Source organism: Condylostylus longicornis, unplaced genomic scaffold (genome assembly GCF_029603195.1).
Source record: "Condylostylus longicornis isolate FDR11 unplaced genomic scaffold, ASM2960319v2 ptg000072l, whole genome shotgun sequence".
Lineage (NCBI taxonomy): Eukaryota > Metazoa > Arthropoda > Insecta > Diptera > Dolichopodidae > Condylostylus > Condylostylus longicornis.
In genome coordinates, this window is record NW_026578040.1 from 3,407,808 (window position 1) to 3,430,746 (window position 22,939).

At 26.2% G+C, this 22,939-nt stretch overlaps 1 protein-coding gene across 1 annotated transcript in view; it reads right to left on the minus strand.

Annotated features, from left to right (window-relative positions):
- Positions 1-22,939, minus strand: part of LOC129612381 (uncharacterized) — a 165,775-nt gene that overhangs the window by 126,839 nt on the left and 15,997 nt on the right. The window contains exon 5 of the mRNA XM_055525941.1: positions 2,153-2,258. Coding sequence (XP_055381916.1) covers positions 2,153-2,258 — 106 coding nt within the window. The remainder of the gene's footprint in view (positions 1-2,152; positions 2,259-22,939) is intronic.

Sequence of the window (22,939 nt, forward strand, 5' to 3'; positions counted from 1 at the left end):
TTTTTTTAAAATGTTTTAGAAAAGTACTAAAAATGGCATCCACATGACCTAACTGCATGAAATTATTACGTAGATAATTTACAATGAATGTCTAAAACATTTTGTTCAGCAATAAGTTGAAAATTGAAAATCTTAAATTTTGGCCTGAAGTTGTTGTATTTTAAGATTCTACATAATGATTTGATTTATTTACGAAACATAAATTCACAAATTTATTTTGAAATTTTTATACAAGTACTCAAGCGAATATATGTTTGATGGCTGAACGGTCTGAAGTATAGACAAATTCATTTATTGTTCAGTGGAATTGAAATTGTGATTCAACTTCTGCCCGTTCTCAAAAAAAATTTAATTTTATACACGACATAGGTTTGGATAGCTGTCATATATGCAGCTTCAAATTTGGTCATATCACAGAAATTATTAAGAATGCATTATTAAAATATAACGGAAGCCGGTTCAGTTTCAGGTCTTAGTTTATCAAAGCTATGTATGCACGATCGCAAATTTTTTATAGTATTTGTATTTAATCTTTTGTAAAGTTTGTATTATCAGTTCGGAAATCATGTAATTTGATTTTTCATCAAAAAATATAGGAATATCTTTAAATTTATTTTCTCCTATTTACCTATATTCCGTAGAGTTTCCGTAGAGCTTATAGAAATGAGGCAAGAAAAATAAAATAAAATTTCCATTTGTTTGGTCTGATTCAATTTTTACCGACCGTATTGTGTAAACAATAGGTAGGTTATGTGATGGAGGTTATGTGATTTTGCATATCAAGTTTTCGGTGGGAATGCACTTCCCCATAGTAGGGAAGTGTAAGTAAACTACTTTTAGCAACCTGTCGGTCCGTCGGTCTGTCGGTCTGTGTGTGCATGCGTGTATCTCAAGTTCTGCTGAACTGATTTTGATGAAATTTTATATGTAAGTTTATTTCCACCATGGCACGGATTGATCAACTTTTGGGATATATCAGGCCTCGGGAACTGCACTTTTTAGCGGGCCTGTTTTACATTTTTGAACATTTTGAAGAAAATATTCAAATACAAATATTCAACATACAAATTTTTTGAAAAGATCAGGGCTCGAAAACTGATCTGCGGGCCGATTTTACATTTTTCATCATTTTGAAGAAAATATTCAACCGATTTACTTAAAATTTCATATATAAGCTTTGCCCGACCGTACGCGAAAACTCCTAACTTTTGGAAGAAATCAGGCATCAGCAACTGGGCGTTTACTACGGGCCAAATATACATTTTTGCGTATATAAAGAGAAATAATCAACCGATTTCATTGAAATTGAATATTTAAATTCTTCGTATTGAAACAATGAACATACAAATTTTTTGAAAAGATCAGGGCTCGAAAACTGATCTGCGGGCCGATTTTACATTTTTCACCATATCTACGGACCGAATTGATGGAATTTCTTGAAATTTGATATTTGAGTTCTGGTTGTTACCGAAACTAACTGGCGAGCATTTCAGGAAATTCGGGTTGCACAAAGTGAAACTCTAATAGGAGCCAAATTTTCATTTTTCTAGATATGTTCACTATTACCTTACTAATGCCCTAAAAATTGGAAAGAAGTATTTAACAGACATTTTTATAATATTCTGTAACATTTCCACTTAACTAGACAATACACATTGCGGTCGGTTATGTGTTGACCACATCAGTTTTTTTTTAATGTTGCGTGTGGAAAAATTTAAGATATTTCATGTAATATTCAAGAAAATATAAACTTTGTTAATATATTTTTTATAATAATATGTAGGCACATATTATGTATATATGAATTTTGTGGATAAAGAATTTCGAAACAATATGCTCAAGGGTTCTTTTTATTTTCATCGTGTCTCACAACAGTCAGACATATGCGTGTGTCTACAAATTTTGTTGAGATATTAAAAAAATATTGAACTTATTGTTTTTGAAAATTGAATCTTCTGGACATAAAAAACGTTTTTATTAATTCACTTTCATTTTTTGTATATTTTTGTTTCAAGTTTTCGGGAAAACAACAGTTTTTGGAGCATTGTGTTCAACACATTGTATTTTAGAAAATAATAATGGCTCTTAAACTTAAAAAAAATATGTAATACTTATGTAGATGTGTAAATTTGAAATATTTTTGTTTACTTACTTTACATGTGTATGTACCCTCATCTAAACGGTTCGCTTTACTGACACCCAATACTGATGTGTATAGATTCTCGTGTTCAGGTGGTAAGATAACAGTCCATATGTCTCTGAAAATAAAATTATTTTGCGATATTAATTTTTCAAAAAAAAAATTTAAATTAAATTTTATAAAAATAATATAATTAATTAATATAATGCAAACTGGACAGAAGTGCAACAGAAACAGCTCTATAACTGTTTCTGTTTGCATCGAAAGCAATTGGTTTTTCGTGTTTTCTATTATGTATAATTATGTTACTTTTTGTAGAATGCAACTACGTGATTTCAAAACCCATTAAAATTTTATGAATATATGGAAGCCGCCTAGTATGATAAGCTCATCTTCTTGAGCGGGGGCTTCCAAGCGGACTGTGAAAAAAACTTATGAAATATTTCGAAATAAAATGAAAATGAAACTTTTGAATATGTATATCTAGACATATGGGAAAAGTTGAGTTTTGAGAATTGCTTCAAACAAAAACTGCAGACTTCATTAATCAGATTGTATACAATTGTTGTTTTACACATTTTTATACCCTTTCGAATGTATATTCGAAGGGTATACTAAATTTGTCTTACAACGCTAAGAAATAACGGTCTTAGATATAAACTCAAGTGTATGTTTTTGATCAGCCTCAAATTCTGAGTTGATTTAGCTTTATCTGTCCGTCTGTTCCAACGATAACTCAAAAACTAATTTAGCTCAATTAGAACGAGTTAAAGGCATAATTTTTCTGCCTTTAACTCGTTCCTTTGATTACGTCATCCATCTGTTCTGCAGTTGCATGAAGAAATTTCCATTAAGATAAATTAGTAGTGTAATAGGCACATTCTTATTGATTCCGCAACTATAATGTTGTATTAGTAAAATTCATAATATAATTAGTGGAATAGGCACTATCCTATAAATATATATGTTCTTGTTATTGTGTATTTCAATTAATTGTATGTAGCAATCAATGTAAACAAAAAACAAATACTTAGTAATCATGTGAATTACAGTATAAAGCAATGTAGAGAACATTTCGTCGGCAATTTCTTCATGCCTCTGTAGCTAAGTTGGTAGAGCGTCCGCCTAGAAAGCGGTATGTCACTGGTTCGAGTCCAGTTCGAGGAGAAAAATTTTTTTAATGAATAATTTTTCTGCTTTTAACTCGTTCCTTTGATTACGTCATCCATCTGTTCTGCAGTTGCATGAAGAAATTTCCATTAAGATAAATAAGAAAATGAAATAAAATACTTTCGATACTAAAATTATGAAGGCAGGTTTTAATACAAAGTGGCTATTAATTTTTAATTTTCTTAAATAATATTTTTGTATAAATTTGAATTTAAATTTTTTTTTATAAAACCTTCTTGTGCTGATAGTCTTTTAAATAAAAACTCTTATAAATTAATTTAAAATTTTCTATCATCATTTTTGTAATATGCGTCCTTATTAATAAATTTAACTAATCTCTTGTTCATAAACTTAAAAATATATTTCATCATAAAATTGTATATATATATATATATATACACAGGGTGATTCAGAAAGTTATACAACAATATGTACCATTGGTTAGAAGATCGAAAACAGGTAAAACTTTTTTTCTGAACTGGGTGCCAAATCTCAATGGTTTCCGAGTTCCAGGGATCGAATTTTCACGAAATTTTTTCTTATTAAAGATTTTTGGATTATAACTTCCATTCTAAATAAAGTTGGGTCAAACCAATGGTTTGTATTGTAGCACTTTTCCCTTCAACAAGTGAAAATACTGCTTTTAAAAACAGTCTATGTATATCCACCACACTATTAAAATTATTTTCATTCATATACAAAACTATTTCTAGGATTGCATATATTTAGGATGATGCATACATGCAGTCTTTGAAATAAAGCAAAAATTAATATAAAAAGGGGTTAACATAATGCTCGATTTTAAGGGTTAATTGTGAGAGTTAAGGAAAATAATTATATTTTTTAATGTCATGGAATTAACCGTTAAATTTTTGCGTTTATAGAAATTTGAAAAAGCTTGCGGTTTCAGAAATATAAGGTGTCAAAAATGCAAATTTTACAAATTTCAAGAGGCCATAACTTGAGAGGGGGTGGAGATGGAGAAAAATTTTCTTCTAAAGAAATGAACTACTTGTTAATGTCTAAAAGTCCCTAAAATTTCAAGCTTCTATAGGCTGGGGTCTAGAAGAAAAACGGCATCAAAAATTTGGAAAAAAAGGACTGTAGATAACGGTAAATTTGAACTGCCATTTTGTTTTTCTAAAGTTTAACTATAGTATACCGCGGTAGGGGAAGCAAGCCAGGCCATTTTTAGTGCTTTGGGGGGGTATAACTTTTGGAGGGGGGGAGATAGGTAAAAATTTTGTTCTACAAAAATAAGTTTCTAGTAAAGATCTATGTACATATTAAATTTCAGCTTTCTATCTTTAAGAATGTAGAAGTTTTGTAAACAGACACACGGACCGACGGACGGACGGACGGACGGACGGACAGAGTGAAACTAATAAGCACTTTTTTTCAAAAATTTTTTGGAAAAGTGCTAAAATGATACGAATTTCAAACGAACAGTTTTTGAAAGGCCTAGTAAGGGGCTTAATAGACATACTGCTTGATTTTGTATTTTATGTACCTTTGGAATACTAAGTTTTCGAAGTTTGGGGAAAATCAAAATTATTGTTTTATTTTTTCAGTTTTTTCTAATAGATAGATAATTTCGTAAGAAATTTTTTAAAACTTTAAAATTTTTTTATTGAATTTTTCCCAGTTGTTTAAACATTAACTTAAGTCCTGAATCATTAAAGGAAATTTTATGTTACAGAAGATATAGTGCAAAAACCACAAATATTGTGAGCCATAGATTCAATTAAAATCAAATCAGATGTTAATGAAACTAAAATTATATTCAATTTTATATTCATTTATCAAAAAATTTGGAACAATACGAATTCCTTATCTAAAAATTTTACAAATTTGCATATTTTAAATTAAGCGTCAACCGATCATACCAATTTCAGTTTTTGTAGAAACATGTTTAAAATTTATTAACTTCATTAAAGTATTTATTAATTATTTATTAGTTACCTAATGTTAATACCATATCATTTACATGCTCCATTTTGTTGAAAAAAAAAAATTTCCTATTAAAAAAATTTTTTTTAATTAAAATAAATGTCAAAATTTATATGGCATGTCTTTAAAAATTCGCTTCAGCTAGTTAATTTTAATATCTTCAGATGCCAAATGGTGTCTAGATTTCGAAAATATTTTTTTCAAAATTTTAAATTGCACCCAATCTGAGAAAAATGCATTTAAAATTTTTAAACCATATAGGTACCATTTCTTATAAAAATTGGCAAAAATAAAAAATCTATCAATTTTCTTTACCAAGAAAAGTTTCGAAAAAAAATTTTTGATTACTAGATTTTTTTGTTTTTCCTAATACAAATTCTAGTTTTTCTTTTCAAAAATTTCAAATTTTTTAAAATCAATTTTTGTTTTTCAAACTTAAAGTTGTATAAAATTTCGTTTCAATTTTGTTATTATTTGTTTTATTTCAATAAAAATTTAGGTGCCTCATAATTTTCAGAGCATAATGGCTCTTAAAAATGTCAACTGTTTTTTTGAGTGACTCTTGTCATTAAAAGGTAATGATAGTTGATAATTAGAGCGCTTAAAATCTTTGACTTAAGGGCCTTTAAAATCTTGACATATAAATGGTTTTTGTGCTGGGCAAAATTCTATATAAAAAATTTCAAGATTTTAAAAATTTTTTTACGAAATGATCTAGCTAGAAAAAACTGAGAAATCAAGGGAAAAATTTTATTTTCTTTAAAGTTGGAATGCTTGGTATTCCAAAGGTACATAAAATACAGAATTAAGCAGTATTTCTATTTTAAGTCCTTTACTAAGCCTTTCTGAAACTGTTTGTTTGAAGTTCCTATCTTTTTCAGGACCGAAGTTATAATGAAAAAACTAGGATAAGTAAAAATTTCGACAAAGTTAAAATCTCTTTATCTCGGAAATCCTTGAGATTTAGCACCTGGTCCGGCACAAAAGTTTTGCCCATTTTCAACCCTCTAACCGATTTTATATGTTATTGTATACCTTTCTGAATCACCCTGTATATATAATGTATTTCATATTTAAATGCTTGGATAAAATTAAATTTTTCTCCCGAAATGAATCATTAAAATTTTATTTCAATTATTTAAAATTTTTTTATGCATTTTTACTACCTATACACTAAAATTTCAACTAAAATTTATTTTATTTCCTGGATATTAAATTTATTTTTTTGTTTTATACTTTTAGTACAGATTATGAACGTTTAACTTGCACTTAGTTTTCGTATGTTATGCTTGTGTTTCTTATCTATCTACGTACATATGAGTGAAAATATTTAAACCAGGCATGTACGACTATTTTAATTTGACGTATAAAGATCTTTAAAAAATGATTTATAATCATCGTTTAACAGTTTCATTAGACGATAAAAATAAACTAAAAAATATAAAGGACCCTCTTTATTATTACCATAATTCTTAATTTATGTGTGTTGTAGTATAAAAATTTATAAGAGATTGTAATAACTTTAAATAAAACTTAAAAATCAGAAAGAAAAAATTAAGGCTTTTGTTATTAAGCCTTAAAGGTGAGTGATTCATTCAAAAATTCAAATGTGAAACAGAAAATAAAACAAAGGCGGATCAAACCAGTCGTTTGTAAAATAGCACTTTTTCCTTGAGTTATTGACAATATTGTTTTTAAAACAATGTTCATATCGCATTATTTAAATTACTTTTGTATAAATTGTTGCACACATTTAGAATGAGCAAAAAACAGCGTTTAGATAACAATTGAATTCGACGGTGAGGTAAGTGAATAATTAATTTCTTGATAGAATGGCGTTAGCTTTTTGTTTTTATAGACATTTGGAAAAACTAGCAGTTTCAAAAATATAAGATGTTGTAAATTTAAACTTTATGAATTTCAAGAGACTGTAGCTTGGAAAAGGTTTGAGATGGTAAAAAATTTCCTTGATAAATTATTTGTCAATGCCATGAATAAACTATTTATCAATCTCAGTAAGTAACATAGCACTACTTTTCTGCGTTTGTGGAATTTTCATTACAATAAATTTTGCAGATATGCCATTATAAGATCTTTTATTTTTTAGGCTATATTTTTGAGGGAGTGAGAGCAGAAAAGTAAAAATTTTCTCTCGAAATAAATTTTTTGTAAAAATCTTTGTGCAAAATCTTTAGGTAGAGTATTTTTGTCAAAAATAAACTGAGCATAGACTACGGTTTATCTTCTTCTTACTCCTTTAATGTTTATAACAATTTTGAATGTTTCTCAATACTGTTTCAAAACAAAAAATTCTGTAAATTACAGCTGCGTCTTCAGATCAATTTCGTGCAAATGGCCATTTATTTGTTCTCACCTCAAAAAACTGAGTTATAGTGTTATTCATATAGTTTGCTCAATATTGTTTTATTCATTTGAAACGATTATTAAAGTTTTCAATTTTAGTGTACAAGATATTCGCGCAACCATACAAGAATTTTCAATTTAGCTATGACTTTTAATTTTATATTACGGAAATATTAATCATTTTCAACAGGGTACACGTTCTGTGTAATTTAAAATTATGTTATGTAAAGAAAAATTTGAATTTCTTTTGTTATAAGGAGCAATTTTGATTCCCATATGACTTTTTTTTATTTCTTAAATATTATAATCAGGATATGAATTTTATGTTGCCATAAAAAATTTTTATAATTGAATTTGTGTTCGTCATGTAAAATATTATGTATATATATTTTTTGGTGAAATTTTTATAACAATGAACGAGTAAACGTAAACGAGTATAAATAATATATTATGTGTACCTGCATTAAATGAAATTGCCCAAGAAAGAAAAAATTATATTTTACGATAAATTACAAGAATTGTGATAAAAAAGAAAAAATAAGCTAAGAAAAGCTATAAAATAACGATGGTTATATGCGGCTCTATTTAGCGAAAGCTACATTGTATATAAATTTATATCTCTTTTGCCTAAACAAAGGCACCAAAAAAAATAACCAAGGAATCTCCAATTTTGCCAATGAAAATAGAAATCAAATCCTTAAGGTAATAAAAAATTAAGATTTTTTATAATAATGTGCTTTATTTTAAGGAAAATGTTGTAAAAAAGCAGAACTTTTTATAATTATTTGCTAAAATTTTAATAAAATTTATGCAAAAAGGATAACACTATTAACTTAGTAATTATCAAGGATTACTTGAAAAACCCTTCACATTTATGATTAAGAAAATTATTATTGGGGTATGAGCCGTAAATGAGATACTAGGTTATGTTTAGTTTGCTGGTACTTGATTGGTTTTACTCGTGCTTAATAATATTTCTGAAGGGTTTTAACATCACTCTTTGTGTTAGCATATGAAAAATTTTAAATTTAAAAAAAATCAAGCCTGACCTTTATAATTGGTGGAAATTAAATTAGAAAAATTGATTATTAAACATGAAATGTAAATAGTTACATAAATTAAATTCGACATTTGTTGTATTGTGTATTCTTTTAAGTACGTTCTGATCAGAAGGCTGTAAAAAGACTACGCTAACTTATTGGGTTGAAAATTTACAGAAAACAAATAAAAATATATAATCAACATTCATTAAATACAAGTATATAATTAACATATCTTAACATTTAAAGCTAACAAAATTTTTATAAGTTTATTTAACGAATAAATGCGTTAAAGGTATAAAAAACAGTGTCGTATGAAGTTTCAATGACAGGGAAATAATAGCAGGCACAACCGTATTGCTTACAATAAAAAGGTTTTGTAGCGAGATAATTAACGAATTTCGCTGCAACAATTATAGGCCAATTTAATATTTTTTAATATATCTAAGGAACTAAAGGACGAAATTTAATATTTGAGCTCTTTTTAATGCCAAAATTTGCAGGGAAAATGGATAACAGAAAATGAGTCAAATGTTAAAAACCAAATTTACATTTTTCTAAGAGCAATAATTAAAAGGCTTGTTAGTTTTTATATAATCCGAAATTTGTGTTTAAAGACATTTTCATTATCTCATGGAGCACTGCAACAATTTGGTCGGCTTTGTGCCGTTCATACAAAATTTTTTCATTTAATTTGAAAGAAAGAAATAAAGGTATTTGAAATGGAGAGATTTTAGTGCCAATTTAAATTATTTTTAATTATTCAACTTCCACTATTTAATATGGAAAATCAGTTGGCTAGCAGAAGAACATCAATTGGCTAGCAGAGTATCATTAAAATAATTAGTATTTTTAAAATTACTGAGTGTTTACTTAGAACTGGTGATTTATGATGAAAATTATTTATAATTACAGCAATATTTACAGAAACTTCGAAAAAAATCATTTTCATTTGGCAAATACAGATCTTAAAGCAAATTAGAAAGGGGAACGATTCTTATGGTAGCTAGTGTTATAAGTAAGCCATATAAGTTATAATTTCTGCTCTAAGTAATATTTTTAAAGCATGTTGCAAGTAATAATGAAAATAACAATTTATTGAAAAGTTTATACTGAACGGTAATAAAATTTTGGAGAAAAATATTTTGGAAAAACATTTTGGAGAAAAATATTTTGGATAAATTATACATAGTAGACATAAATTTTATGTTCTCTTAAAAGTTATTTAAGAAGCCTTGAAATTCTCCTTTTTATTTAAAAAGCATTGAAATGGAGTAGCAGAATATAAGTAAAAATTAAAAATTGTGACAAACTTATCACGCCTTAACTCCTGATAATGTTGATCTGAAGCCCAAAATAACAAAAATTAATTTTTCCATAGAATCGAAGTATTATCAAATTGATATTCCAAAACTTTATTACACTATAACGTGGTTTGGAAAAATTAGGTTATAATATATTTTTAAATATTTCACATATCTTCGTATAAGGAATTTTTGTGGTTGTTTTTCTATGAGCCTATTAAAAGAAAACCAGGTTTAAGCTGTAACTTTTTTATTTTCGATTTTATGTACATGGCCACTTATCAAAAGATTTTTAATTGTTAAAATAAACTTTTCTATGTGTGCGTTTATATATTAACGGATGTATACTCTTAAAACATACAATATGTTTATAGATCAATTAATTCCATATATATGAGGGACTATTTTTAAAGGACATTTTGTATTTGTTTTATTAATCATAAAAATTTAAGAGATGCCCTCTATTAAAAACTAAGTTAGATGTTAGGATTTAGATACTATAAAGTAAATTTATAATTCAAAATAACAAATTCAACTGTGGTTTCAAAACATATTTTGTTGTTGAAATTGTTGTATTTGATATTTGATGAGAAATTTCGATGAGCTTGCAATATTTTATATTTTTAGAATAAAAATTTTTTATTATATTAGTAATTAGTTTGACCTAAAATTGTAATATAAGTTTAGAGTTGATTAATTAAAGGTCAATAAATAAAGTTTATGCTTAATTTCACGGTCTTAAATCTCAAAATATAAGAATTTTGTATATAAAATGTTGACTTAATTTTAAATTTGATATTATACCATTTAAATTCTTTAACTTTATCATTAAAAATTTTGTTGTATTGCAGATATAACGAGAAAATCATATTTACATTACATGGAACTTCCTGTACTACTTAGATTAACGTTATATACACGTAATGTTATGTACAATATAGCACAATGAACCATTGGTTTCTTGTCTCTAGCAAATCATTTATAAAACAATAAATAATATCTTTTCAAATTATTATTGGACTGTAGAGTACAGATTTCATCAAATCGATGTTTGTTCCAGTTTGCAGCGAAACTATTTCTCTTTAGAAAAATATAGATTATATATAGATTAAAGTAAATAATTCAGAGTGTTCCCATTTTGCAGTCTTAGAAAAGATTTTACTATTTCACAAATTATTATCAAGAGAACTTCTCTTATAATATGCAAAATCATTACAAAATAAAAAACTTTACAAAATTTTATTTTAATTTCTAAATTTAAGTTCTTTTTTAGTCAAGTTTCATTTGTCTAAAAATTTAGATTGAATTTAAAAATATTAAAAAAAATTAATTAAATCTTTTCCGCTAATTCATCCAACTAGATTTATTTCTACTTTCCTGTGATTTTTTTATTTTGATTTTGGCAAAATAAAAATTTCATGTGGGAATTTAAATCATTTTTTTTCCCAATTGTGTGTTTTCGAAATATAAAATAAAATTTAATTTTTAAATTTAGTTTTAAAATGAATTGCGCTAATAATAAAGGATTTTGTGCCTATACTCGTATATGAGTGGGTTTTGCTTTTGAAGGAAGATATAAAAAAAATTTTATTGAATTGTGTTGTGAATATGAATAAAGTCAAAAAAAAAAAACGTAAAGCATCGGTCTATAGAATTGTTTGCTGTAGTATTTATTTGATCTAAATTTAGAAATGCAAAAATCGCGGAAGCTATAAAAGGATTTTTTAGTATTTAGTTGAAAAATCAAAAAAGAGAAACTATAAAAAATTAAATCTTTCTTTTATTTAAAAAAAATTAATTTTTTTTATTGGAAAAAGAAAAAAATACTCGTACTAGCACTTGGAATTTTAAACTTTTATAACGTATATAATAAGCTTTCGAAAATCGAACTCATTAACACAAACAGTGGGGAATTAATTTTGGCTAAAATCTATGTTACCGAAATGGTTCTTTATATATAAAAATTTTTAGTTTAGTGGCCGAATTCAGAAATCGTGCAGTTTTTATGAAATATTTCGTATTTTCGATTTCTTCGAGCGTAATAGTATTAGCCATTGACGAATCAATCTTGATCAAAATGTGACTAGATTTATAAAGTAAGTGATGTTAATTCGTTTATGCAATAGTTATTTTTCTTCGATAATCAGTTGTTTCGTCTTCTTCTATAAAATCTTTTGTAGATATATACACAAAATCTTGGACAGCCTATAGTGTTAAAAATTTTTTTAAATAGAGGAATGGGGATTATATGAAATTAAAACTGAATCGGTTCCGGAATAGATCTCCATATATTTAGAATTTGTTAATAGCATTTTTATGCAAAATTATTTTATTTATGGACATTTGAAAAAAACAAAAGAATTTTTATTTAGTTTTTTTTCTTTAAATCATATTTTATTAAAAAATTTGTATGTGTAAATGGACTTATACGCAATTGACTTAGTACCATATAGATATAGAAAATAGTGTTAATAAATATTTTAATATTTCAATTTCAAAGTTATCAAAATAAATAAAGTTGGGTTAAACCAATGGCTTGTAAGGAAGCACTTTTCTCTTCAAAAAATACTGCTTTTAGAAGCATTCTACTATATTAAATTAGTTTCATTGGTATACCAAATTATACATAAAACTATTGCATAAGCTTAGGATAACAAAAAAAAAACCCGAAATAAGTATTAATATAATAGTTGAATTAGATGGTTAAGCAAGTGAATTAAGAAAAATAACAACATTATTTGACAGCATGATATTTACCGTTAGCGTTCTGCGTCTAAATAAATTTAGTAAAGACTGCAGTTTCAGAAATATGAGGTGCCGAAATTCAAATTTTATAAATTTCGGGGCCGATAATTTGAGAGGAGGTCGAGTTAGAAATTTTTTTTTCTAGCAAAATTAACAGTTTATTAGTATCTAATATTTTATAATTTTAGCGGCCATTTTATTTTTCGAAAGGTCAGCAAAGATTTGCCACTGTAGAAAAAGCTTCTCACAACTCTTCTTTGTTTTCAGAATTTTAAAAATGTTTGCGTTTTCTTCACAGTAAATAGTCAAAAAATTGCATATTCAGAACTGTGAAGGGCAATTACTTTTAGAGGGAGAGACACGGGGAGGTTAAAATTCTCTTCTACAGAAATAAATTTCTAGTAAAGGCTAATTCATATATAAAATTTAATTTAACTTCCTATCTTTAAGGGTGTAAGAGTTTTTTAAACAAACACAGGGACGGACGGACAGGGTGAAACTAATAAGCACTTTTTTAAAAATTTTTGTGGAAAAGTGCTAAAAAGTAAAAAATATTCAATTAAAAACTGAATTTATTAAAAAGTTCAGTTACTTTAGTAAAAACGTAGGGTTAAAAAACATCAATGTTTTTTATTAAATATTTTAAAAATTTAGTTTTCAATAAGTTATTCCCGTTTAAAACCGAATAAATTTAAATTTGTGATTTATTTAAAGATTTTTCAACTTAAACTTTTCTATACCAATATTTGAGTAGTTAGGAATGAAGTTTCTTTTTTTTGTAATTCATGTACAGTACTGAACAAATATGGGAAATTCTGAAAATTCGCGTTTTAACAGACGGCTTATGGCTTTTGTAATTCTAAAATTAAGATAAAGTACAAGTGAGCAAAAGAAAAAAATTGGGTGTGTTTAAAAAACCTCATATAATTCCGAAAATAAAAAAACTAAATTATATTTTTGATACAAACAAGCCATAGCATATAGAGGGTTTTGTAAACACGTTATAATCGTTGATTAGAACATTCCATCCATAGTTTACATGTTTTTTCACAAAATCCCAAATAATATTTTTGCAAAGAAATATTAAAAATATTACAAAATTCCATTAAAAAATTAACTAATTAAAATAAATAATTCATTTTGAAAACTTTTTAAATTAAATAAAACATATTCCATAATATTATTTCGTATATGAAAGAGGAAGACCATTTTATGTTAATAAAACATTGTGTTATTTTGTTAATTAAAAAGTTCCTTATTGCATATTAAAAAGCTTGTTTTAAAGGTCGAAAATACAACAAAACAATAAGTTGTATTAGGTTTTCAATTTTGAAGTTACTTCGTCATATAAAACCCATTTAAATTAAACTACCTTTTTTTTTATTATTTTATCGGTTCTGGTTGCCTTTTTGGTTTTTGTTGTGCGAAATCTAAATTTTAAATTCTATTTTTTTTTTTTTGAATATAAAAATATATTGATGGCAATTTTTCTCTCAGTCTGACCGTTTATGAAAATCAGTTTTAGTTTTATAAGTTTCTAACATAATATAAGGGATATTGCTCAAAAAAGGAACTGACTAAAAAGGAAATTGAAAATTAATGGTGAAAAGGAAGTTCAGAACATGAATTTAATGGCCAAAATTTGAAAATACTTCGAATTTCAAGAGACCTGGCTTTAAAATGAATATTAAAAGGTTTATAACAATTGATTATTCTACTTTTAATAATAATCGAAATTTATTAATAAATCTTAATTCATTGACTCTTAATAATGAGAAAATGCTAATGATTCATGTGACTGAGAGTTGAAGAAGAAATCAATACTTAATTCATGCAAATTTTTCTGATATTCCATTTATTCAATTATTTCATTTTTAAAATATCCTCAAATTAGCTTGATCAACCATCTTATCTTAATTTTCTTTTTTAGATAGATATTATTTTTTCTTTTTCAACATTCTTTCTTTTCCTTAGAGATTAATTTGCTTAACTCAACAAAATTAATTTAATTAATGATTTAAATTTGTATAAATGTCCAAACACAACCTTTTATTTTTCAAGACAGTATCCTTTTTTTCAATGTTATTGCTATAATCGTACACTATGGTTATAAAAATGATATGAGCAATTGAAAAAATAAAATTCTCAGTCAACATTGTACATTCCGATTTTTTTTTTTTTTGTTTGATTAAAAAATTAAAATCTCAAAATGGTAGCATCAGTTGAGGCAATTATATGATGAGTATCAGACTATAAAGCTGATATTCATCTCTTCCCAAAACGAGCGTATTTTATTGCGATATTTATCAAAATTTTCTTTGAGACAACTATGGTTCAATTCAATTTACAGTTATTTTGGAAAATTTCATTTTCCTCTCTTTATACATTTTAGTTACTCATGATATAGTACGTACAATTATAAACTGATGGAAAAAAGTAAAGAATAAAAGGAGAATTCAAACTTTTACTGACCCATTTCATTGTTGATTGATTTAATTCTTTGGGAATTAAATTGGTTTTGAACAGAAACATGAAATATATGAAAAATAAAAAAAAAATTAAAAGAAATGCGTAACCAAACCAACTACTCTAGTATGTATGTGCCTCTTCCAAACCAACTACTCTAGTGCCTCTTCTTAGTATGTATTGTTTATTTAAGACTAAAAATTTTTAAAGTTTTAAGACTAAAAATTTTTTAACTCCGTTTAACAAGTTGTTAACTGTTTTCAATAAGGCAGTTAAAATAGCCCGTCGAATTTTCTGTTACTTAAAGAAATTGTTAGAAATCAAAATTTTCTTCGCTTTATTGGAAAATTTCTATTTGATAATCTTTTGGAATACTCGAAAATCGAAATAGCGGACTTCACTTGTAAATGAAATTATTTCTAAATGAATGAACGCATGAACAAAAAATTTAAATTGTCAAACGCTTTATTTGGAATCATTGCAACTCCTTTTAATATTATGAATACATTATATTTTAATTAAATAATATAGTAATTAGAACGATGATTCTAAACGTTTCAGAAAATAAATAAAATCCTTTATTACTGTAAGAATATTCAAAAATACTAAAGAAAATAGAGAAAACAAAAAAAACGAAATGAACAAAGATGCCCGATGAAGTTGAAATATTTCCATCTTGATATTGACCTTTCTGATTAGAATAAGAAAAGAAACGAAAAGAAAAGAATGAAAAAGTATTATCACTTTTGTGGACTTTTAGCTGCGGGACTATTTATTTAGGATTTTGAAAGTTGTTTTTTTTTATACTATACCGCTGTTCTTTCCTATTTCTTATTTATAATACTCATTTTCACGTTCATTCCCACTTGCAAAATATATTTTGGTTTGTAGTTCATGTAGTTGTTGACAGGCTTATAAAGTGGTTAAGATTTATTTGTTATAAATTTTCAGTGAAAACAAAAAAAAATTTTTTTTATTAAAGATCATCCTTTTTTATCCAAATCTGACAATAAATTCTTCCCAAAAATTTTCACCTTTGTAAATATTTTTGGATATGAAAAGAAAAAACTAAAAACTGTAACACAAATGAGGATTCAGCATTGAAATATTGAGGATTTTTAAAATTAAAATAAAATTCTGTAGCGAAATCCGTTTTTTGTTCTCAATTATAAGAATAAAAACTGAGCCACAAAAGAATTGCTTCATTGAATTTTATGAAAGCGTAACAAATAATTAGGGAGTTAGAATAAGGATATTAAAATTGATTTATATTCATTATAAGCGAAATATCCGACCTACTATATATAAGAAATTTCAATGGAAGAACAATAACAAACAAACAATACAAAAAAATCTGATGTGGTCAGCACATAACCGACCGCATTGTGTATTGTCTAGTTAAATGAAAGTGTTACAGAATATTATAAAAATATCTGTTAAATACTTCTTTCCAATTTTTAGGACATTAGTAAGCTTATAGTTAACATACTTAGAAAAATGTAAATTTGGCTCTTACTAGAGTTTCGCTTTGTGCTACCCGAATTCCCTGAAATGCTCGCCAGTTAGTTTCGGTAACAACCAGAACTCAAATATCAAATTTCAAGAAATTCCATCAATTTGTTCTGTGGATATGGTGAAAAATGTAAAATCGGCCCGCAAATCAGTTCTCGAGCCCTGATCTTTCCAAAAAAGTTATATGTTCATTGCTTTAATATGAGGAATTCATACATTAAATTTCAATGAAATCGGTTGATTATTTCTCTTTATATACACAAAAGTGTATGTTTGGCCCGTAGTAAACGTCTAGTTGCCGATGCCTGATCTTTCCAAAAAAATTACATGTTCATTGTTTTAATACGGGGAATTCATATATTAAATTTCAATGAAATCCGTTGATTATTTCTCTTTATATACACAAAAATGTATATTTGGCCCATAGTAAACGCCCAGTTGCTGATGCCTGATTTCTTCCAAAAGTTAGGAATTTTTGCGTATGATCGAGCAAATCTTATATATGAAACTTCAAGTAAATCGGTTGAATACTTTCTTCAAAATGGTGAAAAATGTAAAATCGGCCCGCAAATCCGTTTTCGAGCCCTGATCTTTCCAGAAAATTTATATGTTCATTGTTTTAATACGAGGAGTTCATATATTAAATTTCAATGAAATCGGTTGATTATTTCTCTTTATATACACAAAAGTGTATGTTTGGCCCGTAGTAAACGTCTAGTTGCCGATGCCTGATTTCTTCCAAAACATACGAATTTTTGCGGACGGTCGAGCTGAGCTTATATATAAAATTTCAAGTAAATCGGTTGAATGTTTTCTTCAAAATGTTCAAAAATGTAAAACAGGCCCGCTAAAAAGTGCAGTTCCCGAGGCCAAAAGTGATATATACCAAAAGTTGATCGATCCGTGCCATGGTGGAAACAAACTTACATATAAAATTTCATCAAAATCGGTTCAGCCGAACTTGAGATACACGCGTGCACACACAGACCGACAGACGGACAGACCGACAAACCGACAGGTTGCTAAAAATAGTTTATTTACACTTCCCTACTATGGAGAAGTAAGTTCCCATCGAAAACTCGATATGCAAAATTTGTTGCCATCACATCACCTACCTATTGTTTACACAATACGGTCGGTAAAAATAAAGCAAGATAAAATGCTATTTGTATATTTGTGTGTATGGTTTCTCTATAAAATAATCTTTCTACATCTCCATGTTGTTTGTATGATTTATTCTATGAATGATTGAATGCTGAGATTTATAATACAAAAAAAAAAACAAAAATAAAAAATGAAGGTTTCAAATTTTATTGATGGTTACTTGTTTTGTTTTCCAATTTGTTAACACAAAACAAATACAATAATACTTTCAAGTTGAAATATTAATGCTTTTATATTTTATTTTAATAAATAAATCTAGATATTTTTTGATTATTGGGTGTTCGAGTAAAAAACTTGAATGGTAAGTATGCAAATTGGTGAAAGAAGCAAAAAATTTTGATTTAATTTTTCTGTTACCTGTAAGAATGGCATATTGCAAAATATTGTACCTGTAGAACAAGGCTGTTACAAATTATTAGAAATTTATGTTAAACTACACCTGCAGAAATTCAAAGTAATAATGCATAATTCTACAATACAACTTATATTATTGAAAAACCAGCCTTGGATATAGCCAAAATAAAGCAAATGAAGCGCGACTCTATTTACTTATATTATATAAAATTGTTATTGTAGTTGTGCTATTCTGAATGTTAGGTACAACATGTATTTGTACTCATTAATATCAAATATAACACTACAAAATATCATCTTTACCATGTCAATGTAATTTCTTGAAAATCGGATGTCATTGAAATTTAGGTTCATTGTACCTTACTTTAAGAAATATCACAAATCTTAAAGAGGTACTTAAAACGAGGTTAAACAAAAAAATTCCGAAATCATAAGACTATTTAAGTCATTACAATGTATTCAAGACACATTAATATTAGATAGTGATTTATAAAATATAGTGACACCCTGTACATTTTCATGAATTTTTTGTTTTTTAATAAGAAAACAAAATAAAAAGTATTCGCATAGGAAAAGATATTATTTTTGAAAATTATTGTTTATTCAAGAAGATATTATCAATATTAAATAATTCTCTAATTGATTGTTAATTTATTCTTGAGGATTTTAAAGTTATATACAATGTTTGATTAACGTTTACTCCTTAATTGATAGGAGAACAGAGGAAATAAAGCAAAAACTTTTTTGCTTATTTCATTTTGCTTCGTTTCATTATATTTAAAATAATGAGTAAATAAATAAATTTTGTTGGAATTTTAAATTTTATGTCTTAATTAATAATAGAGAAGTTAATAAGAATTGATACATACGAAATGAAAGTACACACATTATGACATATATATTCTAACTAATACCACAAAGTAATTTTGAATTTAGACTTTCAATTCAATATTAATTACATATTCTTTAACATTAACTTACTTAATATTTATAAATATAAGAAAATATAATAAAATATAAATTTTGTAAAATTTTATAAAATATGTACTTGAATATGCATAATAATTATTATATCTAAAAATATATTTGGGTATTGACCCAAAAGTAGGATGGAAATTTATTTGATTTTCGAATCCAAATTAGTTTTACTTGTGGTGCTTATTTTGTGCATAGTCTAAGTAGATAATTTATTCTTGTGATGCAGATAGTTTTACTTTTTTATAATCTATAAATTATGGTTTGCTTTTTTTATATAATAAATATAATTTTTATGTTTTTATAATTAATTACAATTATTTCAAATTTTCTATTTAAAAACTATAAATTTATAGTAAAGAACAAATAAATATTAAATTGCTTATTACAATTAATTGGAATTTGTTTGCTAAGTGTTTGACTTGAGTATTTAAGAAACGTTATAAAAACGTGGAAAATTTTCGGAGATTTATTTAGAAATACGTATAAAGGGAAAAAATCCATTAGTATATATTATACAATGTATATTATGATATTGCTGCCAAAGAAATTTTAAAACATTTTTCCTTGGTTTTGAAAGATTCGGTCGTTAAATTATTGAAGGCTATGTATGTTTAAAATATTCAGTGAAAGGCTTACTCTGACTTATTATAATAGTGATTAATGTCTGTTCAAAAAAATTTTAAAACAGTGTTTAGAGCTTTTTAAGGGCTTTTTAAATTTAAAGTCTGTAAAAGATAAAAATATTATTTCCATCATAAATTAAGTGTGATGAATAAAACCAAATAATTGATGACGAAAAAGAATCAAAACTTGAATCCTTATTTTTTCTATTTAGAAATAGAAAATTCAATTGCTAGGTGAATGTACAGTGGACGCTCCGCATTATTATTCCATTTTGTAAGAAGAGACTTTCAAATATTTGAAATAGTTGATGTTTTACAAAGAATGTAATAAAAATTTATTTCAGGTTTATAAAAACCTTAAAGGAAGTAAAATTTCTATACGATATTTTATAAACACCTCTTATACTCGTATTATACATAGCGATTTTATGCTTTTAAAGAGTTTGTTAAATATTTGCTGTCTTGTCAAATATATGAAAAATAATGTGGAAAAATTAAAAAACAAATTACACGGATACGAAATTTTCGTACAAAAGGCAAAATGGGATTATTTAATTATGTTTTGCAATATGTTAATATGCTATAATGATACAAAATTTTTTTTGCATCACATGGATCATTATAGTACTATAAAAAGTTTAAAAAAAAATTAATGTATGAAAATTTAACCCCTGCAATTGATCTCAAATTGATTTAATAATGGAGACCGATCAAGTAACATCTGAATATCTATGAAACTAAATGAGATAGTAAAAAATTACCAAAGCGGCGTTTTTACCAAAATAGCACAGAGGCGACGACTAATTAAATTCATAGTGGAAACAATCTTTTCCGATATAGAAAATATATGTTCACATACTAAAAAATATAAATAGGTACGTAAATAAAAGAGCCTAGGCAAACTATATTATGTATTTATTTTCCTTTATCGGAAAACCTTTGATTGATATCTTTCATTCATGCAAAACTATGTGACGATAGAGTAGTGCTTCTCTGATTTTAAAAAACATTATATTATTTACTCTAACTTTTGCTATTGTTTTAATAAATCGAAGTACACTTAATGCTATGTTATTAATTTTTATCATTTACATTATTCAAAGATAATTTTAATTAGTGAAAATTATTTGAAATAGTTGTTTACAATATTGTACATAATATTTTTAATTTTATCTATATTTAATTGCTCTTTTATACAATCAATAAAATTCTACAAAAAATTTATAAATATTGTAATTATATGTATGGATTTAATAAAAGGGCATAAAATCAAAGGTATAATTAAGAAAAGTAGCACGTTTTTCAATCAAGTGATGAACAAAGATTAAAAGGCGCATCAGGAAAGAGTCGAATTAGACGGTCATTTATTGATCAATTTAGAAATGCATTTTTTGTGTATTTATTAAGTATTGTATTAGAATGCATTTTTTGTGTGTAATATTTAAGAAAATAAAAATTCTACAGTCTATTTCTACAGCCATTATGTGATTTTACCTAAATGGCGAAGCTGATTAAAAATTTAGATTAAAAAACATTGTTTATGTTTGGAAAACAGTTTGTTATAGTTAAATTCTAAGGTTTTGGCCTCAGTTATCGCCTGATAGACATGTTATTTCTAAAATTTATTCCACATTATGTTATATCAAAATGAAGGTCAGAATATGGGCTCTTAATTCCTGTAAAAAAAATATAGGGTGATAACGCGCAATTATGAGTAAATGACGAAAATTTAGAAAAAAAATTTTTAACAAATTTTGATTTTGCACTTGAATATCTCTGAAAGTAAAAAAATCTTTGCAATCGCTGGTAGACCGTTAGAATGATGATTTCATTGGCTTTAAAATGAGTCTACAAATATAGATTTACCTGTGATATTTCCCGAGTTATAAATAAAATGTGAAAATAAGACGGCTTTTGCATATTTCAACTTTGAGGCCCCATAACTCGAGAACAAGGGCCCAAAAAGAAAAATTTCACTAGGTGTTTTTTGCTCGTTTGCATACATACTATCACTCTGCTTCGGGAATACCATTGAATCTCGGATACTCTGCATTAACTGTTTGGGTTAATATATTTTAATTTTTCTGGTTTCGAAACATAAACTTCCAAAAGTTATTTTTATGTTTTCGTGGAATAACCATTCTGTCAGAGGAAATGTGGGTTGTTTAAACCTATGTAAATTTCCGTTTTTTAACTTTCATAGAAGTTTCAAAAGCAGACGCTGAAGAGAACTAAGCTCGTTCCCCTTTTATTTTTGGTGGGAACGTGCCAGAGATTATGATTACAATACATATAAATTCTTAATACTCGTAGAAAAATTTATATACATACAAGTAGGTGTTTTTTTAATATATGCACGTATATGTACACGTTTTCAGTAAAGTATTCCAGGTATTCAATATTATCAGTAAATATGAATGCACAAATTTGAATATTATTTAAATAAATAGTTTATATTTTCAATAATTTAAAATTATACTTTAGAATTTGAAAATAAATGAAAATTTTCCGAATGATATTTAATCCTTTGTGTTTTGTTGGTTTAAATATAATAACATTTTAAATAATCTGACTTTACTACTTTTTATATTTTTATACGAGTACTTATTATGAAACGCATTATTATATTATTTAAAGTAATATAGTATTGGGAATTAAAATAAATATTATAGATTTAATTTTTTTTTTGAAATTTCCCAATAATAAATTTAATTATTATTTTTAATTTTATAAATAAATTTTATTAAATTTTAATTTTATCATATAACTCTTGATAAGGAAAAAATCGTTATATGTGTATTGTTTTGAATGGTTTATTAAAATGTGCATGTGCATAAGAATAATAATGTACACACACATTATCATTTCAACTGTTTAGTTTGCATTGAATTGTTATTACCACAGGTTGGCACAGAGGAAGAATTCAAGACTATGTGAGAGGGCATAGGAGACACAAAATTTAGTCACAAATTAAAACTAAATTTAGTTTCACAAAAATTACTACCAGAGTTAAAACAGAAATGCTCATCGTTTAATAGGAACGAATGAGAGAAGGAAAAGTAATGAAATGTTGTATGCCGATAGTAAAAATTTATGAACTTCTAAAAGTTGGTTCTCTTTCAATGAGTT